This window comes from Epinephelus fuscoguttatus, linkage group LG13 (assembly GCF_011397635.1).
Source record: "Epinephelus fuscoguttatus linkage group LG13, E.fuscoguttatus.final_Chr_v1".
NCBI classification, from domain to species: Eukaryota; Metazoa; Chordata; class Actinopteri; order Perciformes; family Serranidae; genus Epinephelus; species Epinephelus fuscoguttatus.
Genome location: NC_064764.1, coordinates 16473539 through 16488349, shown reverse-complemented (window position 1 = coordinate 16488349; position 14811 = coordinate 16473539). Strand labels below are relative to the sequence as shown.

Genomic DNA, 14811 nt, shown 5'->3' with positions numbered 1-14811 from the left:
TATTTCATAGCAACGGCTTTCCTAGGTGCAGTCACAACAACCAGATGTGCACAATGACAATGGGACAGAATCCAAGTGCACTGGCTTTTAAGCTGATAAATTTACACCACTCTAAGCACATAAGTGTTGGATGTGACATGATGTCACTGTAGGTGAAGCCCCTTCCATATGGAAAACGGTCATTGTTTACTATTATGCATTCACATAATAAAATAAATTGATAAATAAAAACATTAAATAGACTGCTCCCTTGTTCCTTTGATTGCACAAATTATACAAAAAACCCCAAAGATTTCGAGGGCATGTGATGTGATTTTTGTATTCATTCATTTTCCAGAACCACTTATCCTGTTAGGGGGGGGGAATCCATTGCCCATTGGTCCGACAGCCCATTGTTCCGAAGTCCGTTCCGAAATCATCATGATGCCCTGTGGTTAAGGTCTGGTTAGGTTTAGGCACAAAAACCACTTGGTTAGGGTCAGGAAAAGATCATGGTGTGGGTTAAAATGAAAAAGAAAGTGACAAACACATAAGCCGTGAGCCTGCTTCGCCTCAAGCCTTTCCCAGCTGACCCAGAGCCGGTCGCGGCGCACCATCAAGGTAGAAATACGCCCACCAGGAGCCATTCAGCACCGCGGAGAGCTCCCCACACAACCCAGACCCCAGAGTCAATAACAGGAGGTTATGGTGTTTCACTCTCTCCTCTCTATGGCACTTGTATCTTGACCAGTAGCCTACTTTTGTTGCGTTTGCTGATCCTCTATGGTACACAAATACAGTATAGCCTAGTATAATCACATATCAGAACAATGGGATGTTGGACTAATGGGATGTTGGACCAACGGGCTGTCGGACCAATGACATGGACCCTTAGGGGCGTGGGGGGGCTGGAGCCTATCCCAGCTGACATTGGGCGAGAAGCGGAGTACACCCTGGACAGGTCACTAGACTATTGTAGGGCTGACACATAGAGACAGACATCCATTCACGCTCATGTTTACACCTACGACCAATTTAGAGTCACCAACTGAACTTCCATGTCTTTGGACTATGGGAGGAAGCCGGAGTACCTGGAGAAAACCCACGTTGACACAGGGAGAGCATGCAAACTCTGCACTCCTGGGTTTGAACCATGAACCCACTTGCTGTGAGGCAACTATGCTAACCACTGCATCACTGTGCTGCCGATTTTTGATATATTAATAGAATTAACTTGACTGAGGAGCTTTGTAATGTTAACAAAGCAAGCATTGTTCTGAAAGGAAATATGTTATAAAATCTTTTTACAAACTTGTCTACAGACAACCAAAATATTTTGAAGTTCTTGTGAGATTAAGATGTAACATTCGTAATATGTCTCTATTTACCTCCATTATACCTGGATAGCAGCAGAAGTCTAATGACGAGAAGGTGATGACACACACAGCTGTTTCCCCACAGTAAGCTGGTGACTTGTGTGAGGTCAAAGACAGATGATTGGTGGGACTAGGCAGTTGTGCTGTCAAGATGTTCAGTGATGTAGAGAGGAAAGTAATTTTTCATGCAACTGTGTGTATCCAGTGCCTCCCCAAAATGTCACCAACTCCCAATGATGCTTTGCTATGTAGGAACTTGGAGAATACAAAGTGTTAACTGACTGGTGTGATTATTTTGCTGCACTGTGCTTTAAAGACCCTTATATACATTGCTGCCTGCCTCAAAGTCAAATGTTTAAGTCCTATAGGGGCTTTAATGAAGGTAAACAGTGGATCAGCCTGTTCAGTGACAGTGGGCTTTGATGCGGTGCTTTCCAATTAAAGAGTGCAGATCAAACATACCACCAGTCATGCTGGCTTCAAAAGGACTCAGTCAGCTGAAAGGGAATGCCCTCGTGGAGTCTAAAAGAAACTGTTGATGACAGACACCGGTAACAATTACACATTGATTTTAAACTCAGTACAGACTGCTTTTGGCATTTACTGCTTTAGTCACACTAAACCTGTATTGTTGATGTGGATCCAAATATGTGTGCCGGTTTTAGAATCTCTCTAATTCACAGCTCACTAGATAAAGGCTCGAGCGGATGTTTTTTCCTATAATTATGGAGAATGACTAATCAGAGTGGTTTTTCAAATTATCTAATTGCTGCACCACACGCTACAGTATCTGTGCTCGCCGGTGAAATCACCCAAAGTATGAGCTGTGCTGGGGAAGTTACTAAAGGTATTACCAAAAAGCCGTAATTAGAATACTGTACTCATTACTCAAAGAGGAAATCAATCCCATTAGTTAGCATTGCAGCGTGACACAAGCCTTTTCAGTGCCTGCTGTGTTGCTTGTGCACAATAACTAATCTCAGCCTGTATAGCAGTGATTGAGGATTCTCTCCATCATTTGTCACAAGGCGAGGCTCAATTCTGCCATCATGTTTTATGTCTACATGCAAGTGTGCTGATGGAGTGCTTTGTCATTTTCTTGCTGTGGAGAGGTGATTCTGACAACTTACATTAATGTTTAAATCCATGTCTTTATGTGACATACATGTAAGCTGAAAATAAGAAGACTCCGTGCTTACTGAAACATTTATCCTCCTCTGTAAATTAACTTTTTCCCTTCCATACTCTACTGTGGACCAACTTCCCAGAGGCATTATGTATCAGTCATTCCTGGTGTTATTCTTTTGTAATTGCTGCCTTGTGCCTTCATTCACTTCAAGCTAATGTATGTATGTATATCTCAGCCAACTATTCATGAAGTTCAAATCTATACTGCATTAAATTTCAGGGGGCTTCCGTCTTAAAAATTCATTCATGTCTGATGTTGAGTGTAGGGATTCATTCACATGCGAGACTGAGTGTAGGGGCACACATAAACCAGCTGCACAAGACATACTTACTTACTCCTCTTCATCCCCTACGGGATGTAAGGCTTCAGTGAGCTCTTTCCATTGCATTCAATCCTTGGCTACATGTTGTGCTTCTGCCCATGACAGGTTCATCTTTTCCAGTTCCAGTGTGACAGTTCTGTGCCAGCTGGTTTTGGGCCGCCCAGTTTTATTTTGCCTGGTGATGTCTATGTTTAGGCAACTCTCATGATCTGGCCCTGTTTTACTTTAAGCACATGACCTGGCCATCTCAGATGTTTGTGTGTGATTTCCTTGGTGATGTTCCAGCTACCTGTTTTCTTGAACAGTTGAAGGGTAGAGCTTTTTACTGTCCACAAGATCTGGCATCAGGCAAGGAGCCGGACAAAAGTCAGCACACTGGCCCTCCAGGCTTGAGGGTTGGGTGTGGTGCTGACAATGCCACCCCATAAAAAAATCACTGTTTCAGAAACTACAATGCAAAAGACATAGACACACAGATGCTAACAAGAAGAGCCAATAGATCCTTTTCAGCACTGTAGGATGCTGATAGATAATTGACCCTTTGCTTAGCCCCAGCCTTTTGTGATGGTCCGACAAGCTGTCACAGAAAGCATGGAGCCCACACTGAAACTAACTGCACTCCCTGAAGAAATATTATTGTATTTTTGAGAAAATGATCAGCAGACAGAGCGGTCTACAGTCTGTGTTTGAAGGATATATCCAGGATGTCAAACTGACTCAGCAGCAACAACAGGTTAAAAAGACAAAGATAATTAGAAGCTAAAGCCGAACTATAGGCCACAGTTCACAGTGTAAAAGTGAACCACCACATCACTGCTGATCAACACAGAAGACAATGAATATAAAGGGAAACTCTGCCGAGTATAGTAAGCAAAAGCAGCATGTGTATACATTCAGTAGGCTATATCTTCAGTAGCTAGCTGGCTAACCCTACACTTTCCAGGGTTTGATCTTGGTTTTGGAACAGACAAGAAACGTATATCTTTTTCTAACCTCTCCAGGTAACAAGTATCATTAATACATGACGTGCTCCAGGCACAACATTTAGCTCTAATCCACAAAACCAGCCTGAAAATGAAGGAAAACTGAAATGATTGCATTAGAGTCAATGGAGCACTGCTGTGTTGTTGGACCCTGGTCTGAGCTGACCTGATGCTACGTTATGAATGGTCAGTCTGCGTCTGGGAGTGGGACTTTGCGAAGGGTCAACTAACAAAACATCACTCCCCACTGAAAAATGTGCTTTTCGTTGCTTCTTTTGTATGTTTCACTGTGTAGAATGATTTATGTCCAGACAGGCTGTTTTCACACTCTTCTGCTGAAGGGAGTTACAAGGGCGGAGGTTTCATTACATTGCTGCCCTTCATCTGAGGTGGAAAACTAAAACTAACTCAATAACTCATTGGATCAGGCATAAATCTCACTATTCTGTGCCTTATTGTTCACACAGATGTTAACATCTCACCTCTGATAAAGTGCCACTCACACCTGCTTCCCTCATCTTTTCAGTGTGATGCACCAGCAACACACTGGTCAGAGGATGCACATCTAGTTTGAAATGTAGTTAGAAATGGCAAAGCCAGTCCTATTAGTGGCATTGAGTTAGGGAGGCGGGACTAATAGTAGAGAGCGAGATGTGTTAAGTGTTTATCCACCAAAGACACTAACTAAACACAAGGTGACATCAGTGTTACTGTATTGCTATAGGGACAATTCAGAAGTTGCTGGATATTGGTTGGGACATGTCCCTACTGTACCATCCCTACTCAGTTTTAATCCCGTGGGGGTTAAGTTTCTCACATTAAAGGAATACTTCATCCCCAAATGATCATTTGTTACTCACCCTGTGCTACATTTTATCACATGCCTTCACAGTGAGTAAACACATGCATTTTCTCTAAAACCTTACTATTAAAAGCATTTTTGCATAAACTTACCCACACAGGGAAGAGTAGTGTACCTGGCCCAGCATTCCGCTGTCGCTTCCTGGCCAATGAACAAGCCAAGCGGCATGAGTAACAGATATACAACTTATTATTTGGGGGGGGTCACCATAGTGTTTAGTCCATAGTGAAATAGACTATGTTTGCTCCCTCAAGACCTCAGACCGGGCGAGGTGGAGGCGCAGCGCACCTGCGCTTCGCCAACTGGGTGTGGCCAGGCGGATTTTGCAAGTTTGGCACACCGTGCGCGCTGGAACAGCTACTCCTCTTTCCCACCTCTGTCCCTCCTACCTGCACAAGTCAGAAAGAGGGAGGAGAGAAGGCGGGGAGTGGGTTTTACACACATCACACCAATCAAATCGCCATGGCAGAAGAGAGCAGCAGTGTCAGACAGCCAAACATCAGGAGGAAACTGATGTTTTGGTCCGGGAGGTCTGCTCGCAGTGTCCGAATATACGGAACTGCAAGCAGACCTCCACGGGCTGATGATGCAAAGGTAGCCTGGGAGGAGGTCACCACAATTGTAAATCAATGTTGCGTTTCTCTCGTGTGCGCGCGCTCTCTCTTTCTCTCTCGCAGTCTCACTCTGTTTCTTTTCTTTTGACTTTTCTAAGATGACAGATGCTGAATATATACTCCCTATCTGATGCTGTGGCTGTTTGTGGTTGGCTGAGAGGGATGTGAACTCATTAGTTTGCAGCTGTGTTAATCAAATCAGGTTGGGTTTCCATTACGCGTGCCAAACGTGCCAAACGGTGCCAATCCCCTTTGATCTGACATCAGATGTGACGGGACAGTCGATATAGAGATACATTTATGTGCTGATTGCAGATAGTTGCATTGAATAATGGTTTTTGGGTATTTATTGCATTGTTAATGTGCCTGACATTCTGGAAACCTGCCTGTGAGGTTTTGGTGACGTGTGCGCACTGTCCACCCGTCAGCCAAACTTCCACTTACACCGGCTGCGCTCCAGCTGCGCTGACAGTAGACCTGGTATCAGCTGGCGAGCTTTTAGCGCACCTTCGGCGAAGCCTTTTGGCACGAAACTGTCACTGCGCCAAGCTGGATCTGTCGACACCTCCCCCTGCTGTGCCGCCACACCCATCTCAGTGCACCTCAGTCTGCCAAACTACCAAACTGAGCGTGCCTCGGGTTGCGCTGCTTGAAACTAGCTCTGCGCAGGGTTCGCCACCCTGTGCCACGCTGGGAAACTAGAGGCCAATATATTTATGCAAGATTCTGATTCCATCCATCCATTTTCAGCAGGGTCGCAGGGACATCAGGCCGGAAAGCATTCCATTCGTCCCTCTCCCCAGCAATGTTTTCCCTGAGAAGTTCCCAGGCCAGACGACATATGTAATCCCAAACTAAACCGCCTATCCATCTCACACTCCATTCTACTCACTCGTGAACAAGACCCTGAGATACTTGCTCGCTTGGGGCAGTAACTCTCTCCCAAACCAGGGGGGGCGATCCACAGGTTTCCAGCAGAGAACCATGGCCTCAGACTTGGAGGTGCTGACCAAATGTTTGGTGGCCTCAGATTCTGGTAGTTTATATTTTTACATTATGCTTCTCTTTAAGCCGTCATTGACATTACACCCTAACTTTCAGCAAGCTTTTCATACTAAATCAGCTGTCTCTGCCTGGTACAAAGCCAAAGCACAGATGCAGCTTCATCCTCTGCTGCCCTGCCTCCACATATAAAAAATCACTGTGTAAACTAAATGTAGTGGAGTAACAAGACCATTATTGCAAAGGTAGAGTTTTAAAGGCTGCGAATGAATCGATTTTGTTCTGGAGGTGTGGTTACAGTATTTGCGCAGAATTCGCTTGGCCTGAGGTGGTGGGGCCCAGTGTGATAACTTTTCATGGGGCCCAAAATCCCTCATACAATTGTTTATGCAGGGTTTGGAGGTGTAATTAACTGGATCATTTTAACCATAGGATGCATCGATATGATTGATTTATTTTAATGTGAAATGTAAAAACACAAGACAAGGTTGCTCTGCTGCTTTGCACTGCATCTGGCACAATGAAATATTCATTGTTATCATTTTTTAAACAGATTGTTCTTGTTTTTTGTTAACACATTTCTTTGTAGGTTTTACCTGTTAGAGGGCTGAACATTCGTGTAGAAATAACATTGAGCAGCGCAGGCTTCCGTGGTCAGTGTAGCAGTTTCAGTTGCGTGTTGCACTGTGACCACAAGTTTGGTTTCATAACATCACAACTAGTTTGGCCAATCACTATCCAGTATGTAACTAGAAGCCTACAGCGCACATATACAGACGATGGTGATGATTTTAAGAACCTTTAAGTTTAAATACCACATATTTGCACACCAACAAATGCAAGCCATCAAGTTAAAATTACCATTTGATTTAATGCATTGGTGTGTTCTAAAGCTGTATCATTCAACACTATCACTAAAAGAGATGCTGTTTACAAACCAGGTAAATATGAAAACATCCAAATGTGTGCAGTGTAAATAGCATCTACAGCAATTAAAGCAGGTCAACACAACTCAAACGCAACACAGACAAAGCAAAATAATCCAGTTTAACTGTGCCCAACATGTAGTTAAGCACATAGAGTGGAAAAACAAACAAAAGATGCATGACCTCTGCCCCATTTGGAGCTGCTGAGCATTTAAAACAGTTCAGTACTGGAGTCAGGGGGGTGCATCTCACCAGCTAATACTTCTATCTGAATGAAGCAGGTAGAGATGTTTGACGATGACACGGTGTGCATCCGCTGGTGCAGTAAAACCCCAACTGTGACACGCGTGAAGGTCAACGTGTGAGAAGAGTGACTGCTGCAAAGTGGACATGACAACAGTTTAGCCCACTCAGGGTAATGGGAATATCAGCCCTTTTGAGAAATGCAGGTCAGTGAGTATGAGTCACTAATAATTAGACACACATCGTGAATATATATATTGTCTTTTAGTCACTCATAATTCCAAACACTAGGCACTTTTTTGTATTAATCCTTGATGTGGAGCTACATTATCTTGCTTGTGGTCTCATCTGTCAAAATGTGATTAAAAATTAATAACAGCTGACAGGAAAAAAGAATACTGGAATATTAAGGGAATGTAATACAGGTAGCGAGCGCCATACTGAGCCCTTTACTTTTTCATATCATCCTACACCATTCAATAAAAACACAGTTTATTATTTTACTTTATCATGATCGTATTAGGGGGCTTTTCTGTGGAAGTCCTTTCTACATTCACTGACGTGTGACATTTTTTCCAACTTCATTTTCCAGAGAAAACAAAAACAGTGTTTCATCTCCTAACGGGGAGCCCCTTGCGGTATTACTCCTTGCCAACTTTGTCATTTACCTTCAGCACCGACAAATTAAATAAATACAGCAGATGAAAATAGACGAAGCGACAGATAGACGGGCAAATAAATGAGAGTTGCCGTGCCGTCTTATGCTGCTGCAGTTAGTCATCTATTTTGCATCTTTCCAGAGCTGTCAGTCAGCTTTTTCACAACTCTCCTCCTTCACAACAACACTTGGCAGCTCGCTGTCCAGCCTCGGCCAAACTGTTTGTGTTTCAGAGATTGTACTCCACGTGACGGATGCAGCTTCCCTCTTCTTGTAAGAGGAGAGAGAAAGAGATTGAATGTCGGAGGGTTGACGCTCTTTTCGGTGGCTGCAAACCTTTTGAAATTAGAGGGAAGTCAGTGTTTATATGTGTGTGTGTACATGTGCCGATCTAAGAGTGCTTGGGGATGTGTTTGAGCTGTGAGTGAGAGACACTGGTCGAGGATGGATGAGGCTAATCTCCGCATCTTCATCTCTGAATGTGGAGGAAATATTCTTAACATGTTTCTGCTTTGTCAGCCTCCTCGTTATCTGCTCAACCTGAATCTGTTACTTGTAGACTGCAGAAGCATCATCGTATGGTGTTTCCGTAGCTTGATATTACAGTCACATAATAACCAACTCCAGTTTATGGATTTTGAAAATGTTGACAGTTATTTGAGTGCTGAATAAATCTGGCAGAGCCTATTAAAAGTTATTGAACAGTATCAGGATGTGCTGGTTCTTATCTCTCATCACCCTATCCATAATGAGTAGATCATTAATGAAGAGAATAATGTGCTGTGGCAACATTATAAAAACAAACTTGAAATGTACTGTATAATTTTAAAACAATGTGGCCATCAGTCAGTGAATGAAGCTGTTTTCACTGTTTGCTGAATTCATGCAAGGGCACTGGGTTTCGTTCTGAATAAAGCAGAGAGCATATTCACTCCGGCTCACTGGAGCTTATCTTCAGATGGCCTTGAACAGAAAGCCTGTGTTTTAGAAAATTTTGGGACAAAAGCAGATGATTTCTTTGTCGCGCGTAATGACAGACTCACACTGTTAGCGCAAACTGTCAATCACCGCATAAACATATACATGCATGCTCAGACACAACTCCTAAAAACATGCCCCACTATGCTTATGATGCATATCCAAATATACGTTTATGCACACAAGCGCTAAAAAAAAAAAAATCAGATGCACAACTGAGAATACATCAGTGCTGTGACATAGAGCGCAACAGAAGTGCAGCTGTAATTATCATCTATCTATCTGAGCAAAGTAATCTGCATTTCAAGTACTGTCAGGTTTTCCTCCAAATTCATTCACGGGTAAATGGGAAAGAGTGTATAATTGCATCATAACGCAGAGGAAGACAATTTTATTGTCTCGAAAGACTCAAATCACAGGTATAAAGAAGCAAACACTCATCATTGGTCCACGGCGAAGCAATTTGTTCTGGAATAGCTGTGAAACCATTTGTATTTGGAATTTATTTTGCAGCCAGTGTCGCATAATGAACTGTGCCTGACTCTCCTCAGCAAAGAGCTTTATTGAAGTGTTTGGTAAACTTCACTTTAGGAAGTAATTTTCCTGCACCGACCCTGAAAATCAATTTGAAAACCTTTGCTAACAGGCCAGAGATGCTGTTTTTAACACTAGCTCTGGCACTGTTAACAGTGAGCTGGGAACGCAAACAAAAGCTTTGCCTCCTGCAAATTGTGTGCAAGAAAAACACTAAGTAAACATAATTTGCAGTTGAAGAAATAAAACTTATAAACACAGTGTTTTTCAATAATCTAAAGGGCTCTTTGTGTCAGTGTGCTTTATAAATAGTCGTTTTTTTATACAGTGCAACCATCACACCAGGCAAAGAGCACCTATGTGACTCAGTCTGGTTACGGGGTGGCCAGTGCCCACACCTTGAATGGAGTAGTGAAACAATAGTCATCATGTGCCTCTGCACTGCTACTACACATTTATACTGTATTAGGTGCTCAATATTGTAGTGATGATAAGACCATGATTTCCACAGGATTTCGCATCTGATGCAACCTGGGGCTTTTTATAAAAGGTTATGACATTGTACCAGTGGGTGTTAGCGATGGTCCAACTATAAAAACGCATTTTTGACTCCATATAGAACCCTACTTGTCAAGAAGGGTCTTTGAAAGCTTCCATGGTAAATTATATTAGCTGCCACTTTGCCATCTGTTGGGGTTAAGTGAGCTGAAATCTCTTATCTGATTCAGTTGTCATGTAGCCTCGCCACCTGGCTCACCCACCTACCTAACCCCGGCCCCACTCTGGGAATCCAGCAGTCTCAGTAGAGACCTGATCAGTCAGAGTTTGGCTGCCTCTGCTCCATCGCCACATTAAGTAAAACTACTGTACTTCTTGTTGTTTCTATAGCAACAGTTCCCACTCATGTCTTCAGGATACTGTGCAATGCGGAGAGTGAAGGAGACTGCAATGACAGTCATACCTGAGCATTTTGATTTAATCGTAGTGGCTGTTGGTGAAGTACGGGTTGACCAATATATTATGCTCCCAATATACGAAGAGCGATATTTTTGGATTGAAGATTGAAGCAGCCAAAATATTACTTTAAATGTAAGTTTATTCATGGAAATAATTACAACAAAAAAAGGTTGTCTATCAAATTTGAAACATACTGAGTTTGAAAAGCCTCAAAAACCAGCATTTAGACTGTAATGTTACGAGAGAAAGAGCTCATGGTAATCAAATTAATAAGCAAGCCAGTGGGATATGCTAGACTGGCCCTAACTTAAGGAGCAGAAATCCCATTGGTGAATGCTAAACTGACCAATAAGAGCCACAGATCAAGACCCAAAAAGAATTCAGAGAATTTGAATTTGACCAGGTGTGCAAACATTAGCCTCTGAGAGACCATTCACTACATCTGCAGTGATTCCTACTGTTGTGTAGGTGTACTCATCCTTGGCTGTATCTCTACTTTGATGCCTCTAAGTATGCCTTTTCTTTCTCTTAAAACTCCCCTCCTGATTTCTTTCTCTCTCTCTATATCTTTCTCAGAATTTCTTCCTTTTGTTTCCTCTCTCTCTCCCAGGTGTTGCTGAGTGACTGAGGGGATGTGATGGCACAGCTAGCAGGCAGGACAGATCCGAGCAGACTGCCTGCTGCACACTGAACCATCTGGATGCAACACGTTAGAGCCTAGACAGGTAGGACAGGATTGCTAGATTTTTACCTTTAAGGTTCAGCAAACTTTTGTATGCAAAGATAGAATAAAGATTTTTAAAGCATTGCCAACAATTTAATCTTTCAGGACCTTGGAGACAGTCTTTAGAGTCCATTATCTGTAGAAGCACATTTGGAATGAAAGCATTCTTTTCATCCACTTTGGCATGTTTTATGTATGAAGTGCAAAAAAAGCAAAATCATCAGCTGTCAGTGTTTGGAAGAATTAGCGAGAGTGGAACAGTACAATACATGCAATTATTTTATAGTGCTAAAATGCTGACTGATTGACTAAATTCCATACCAGATTATGACCAGATTGAATAACAACAATATACACAGCTGTCAAAAAAAAAGAAATGATGTCCTCTGAAAAGGATTTTTTGAAAATACAGTCTCCCTAAGCTCCTTTTATGTCTAATGCACAACTCCCTTTCCATTCTGCTTGCAGAATGGATTTTCCCAATTTCACTGAAGGGGTGTTTGCCACAAACAGCAGTGGTAATGACACACTGGAGACCACTAAACCCCCTCCCAGTAAGATCCTGCTTACGCTGACCCTGTCTGTATTGGCTATCCTGACTACATTCTTCAACTGCCTGGTGATCACAGCTATCGGAGTCACGCGCAAGTTGCACCACCCAGCCAACTACCTCATCTGCTCCTTAGCAGTGACTGACCTGCTGGTGGCTGTGCTGGTCATGCCCTTCAGTATAATGTACATCCAGAAAGAGTACTGGGGCATGGGTCAGGTGGTGTGTACCATCTGGTTAAGTGTGGATATCACCTGTTGCACCTGCTCCATCCTGCACCTCGCTGCAATCGCCATCGACCGTTACAGGGCCATTACTGATGCAGTGGAGTACTCTCGCAAACGCACAGGGGCGAGGGCTGGGGCGATGGTGGCAGTGGTGTGGCTCTTGTCTATACTCATTTCACTTCCTCCTCTAATCTGGCGGCACTACAGCGGGGATGCAGAGCAGGTAGACCAGTGCATCATGATGCACCATCACATTGCCTTCACCTTGTACTCCACCCTTGGAGCATTCTACATCCCCCTGATGCTCATCCTCATCCTCTACTACAAAATCTACCGGGCTGCTCAGACCCTGTATATGCGCAGGGAGGCCAGCCGGGCAAGCCGTCACTCATGCATGACCAATGGGAGCATGATCCCGTCCTACCCTGCTGGAGAAGGCGACGACGATGGGGGACCGAGAAGTCCGGTGCCCATAAGCCCACCAGAAAAGTCTGTCTCTGAACCCTCAAATGAGGAGCCCCCACGTGAACGGGTGCGTGCATCAGTGAAGGCCTTCCGGAGCAAGACGCGCCGGCATGAGTCACGTAGTGAGTCACGACGGAGCCAGTTTTACCAAGGACCACGGATCTCAGGCTCCCGGGAGCGCAAAGCTGCATCAACGCTGGGATTGATAATAGGGGCCTTTGTCATCTGTTGGTTGCCATTTTTTGTCAAGGAGGTGATCGTCAACACCTGCGATGCTTGCAGTACCTCAATGGAGATGGCTGATTTTCTGACATGGCTGGGCTACATCAACTCGCTAATCAACCCCCTTATCTACACCATCTTTAATGAAGACTTCAAAAAAGCGTTTCAAAGACTTGTTAGGTGCAGCCATTACCTCTGATGGTTACAATTGTGCATGATCATACCCATTATGCCACCACATGTACACATGTAACCAGGTGGGGACAGACTAAATGATGGCCGTCAGAGAATACTGACTGAATACTGACTCAATGTGCCTGAGAGACAATCAGGTTTGACACCCATTCCCAGATGCTCCACCAGGCACTCCAACAGCCTCAGTGGCACCAGCTCAGCGATGAGGTTTGCAGCAAAGTTCCACATTGAAGTACACGTCTTGCTATTAATAGAACAGCCTGAGATTTCCTTGATGTTAACTGGTATGTTTGAAAGGACATTGACATGTTGGTTTTTAGAAAATGGGCCATCGCTGACCTTTCTGAGGTCTGGGTTTTGAGCATTAGTCCCCATTAAAGGGCCTTAAAATAGCTGACCATTATGGCTTTCCCATCTAATGACCTCCCGTCTATCTAGTCCAAGCTGCTGGCTGAAATACAGAACATGTGTAATATACCACAGCATACCAAGTTGTGATTTCCCATGGCCATGATGTTATAAAGGGTCACTTTTACCTGATTGACTGTCACAGTGATTGTTAACAAACGTTGTTGAATGTGATATGTATTCAGCAAAACACTTCAACAAATATGAAATAAAAATTTGCAGATTGTTGAAGTGTCTTGTCAGGTAATGGTAATGACACTGGCTTAAATCATCTGTCCATCTGAAAGTGAAAAGTTGTTACCTGCCTTTTGTCAACGTCTCGACGCTGAACATAACATGCCATCTTTTAAATGTTTAGGATGAGCAGCTAAGAATATGAATAAAATGTTTTATGATCTAGGACCAAATCATACCATTAATAAAACATTATGAATTATATTTAAAAAAAATACTTGGGGACCAATATAAAAACTGAGCTTGTCTCCACTTTCACTTCAGAAGGTTATCTTGTGGAGAGGGCTTGAGATATTGGGGTTACAGGTTCTATAGGACACTGCCACTTTAATTGATGTATTGCACAACATGTTATGTTTCTTTAAGTCGGGGATACTCAACTTGTTCTGCCGAGGGGGCCACGTTTGCAAAATGATGGGAATGAATCACATTAATCAGTATAATCAATGAACTGCCTGTTTCCAATTTTTCAGCGTTTGTTGTCCTGACTTAGAGGCGAATCCAGTCTCAGCAGGTCGGGTGAACGCAGGGACGTTTCAAGGATTTGAGGACATTCGGAGCTCAGCCCAGATCTTTGCCAGGGGAGCACCCCCGGGTCCTGGCACTTTTTTTTATTAACAAGCTCTATTTGGATGCTTTTTTAATGCACTCTGGCACCTTATTAGCATTCAAAGTACAAAGAAAAAAAAATAACATTCCTTGTGTGAATCCATTTATTTTTATTGTGAATAAGAAAACAGTCGATGGACCATCTGGCGGGCCGTAAGTTGAGTATCACTGCTTTAAGTTATTTTGTGGGGTATTTATTTATTTATTATTTATTTATTTATCTATCCTGGAGCCATTGCACACCCCATCCCATCTGACTCCCCCACCACACAGCCATAGGTCAATGAATGTGAGAGCCACCAGTGCAGAAATCCTCATTACATTAATCCCACTCAAGTACTTGGAATAGAACTACTATTTCTTTACTGCCTCCAAGAGGGCACACGATATGTTGATGGAAATATTGTGGATGAGTCATGTGTGAGGGTGTACTGTATGCCAGAGAGATAATACAAAGTGTGTCATACACGCACATACATCTCTGACAGTATGACCGGTATTTGTATATTGTTTCTTTCTTTGTCTCTCACTGTCTCAATAATCAATAATAAACA

At 43.2% G+C, this 14811-nt stretch overlaps 1 protein-coding gene across 2 annotated transcripts in view; it reads left to right on the top strand.

Moving 5' to 3' along the window:
- htr1fa (5-hydroxytryptamine (serotonin) receptor 1Fa) overlaps positions 1-14749 on the top strand; it is a 34182-nt gene extending 19433 nt beyond the window's left edge. Inside the window, exons 2-3 of one of the 2 annotated variants that reach the window (XM_049593829.1) lie at positions 11234-11348; positions 11816-14749. In XM_049593829.1, coding sequence (XP_049449786.1) covers positions 11817-13010 — 1194 coding nt within the window. In that variant the 5' untranslated portion in view covers positions 11234-11348; position 11816 and the 3' untranslated portion in view covers positions 13011-14749. Of the gene's footprint in view, positions 1-11199; positions 11349-11815 lie in introns of both variants that reach the window. The other variant, XM_049593830.1, reaches the window with a different exon arrangement.
- The last annotated feature ends 62 nt before the right edge of the window (positions 14750-14811 follow it).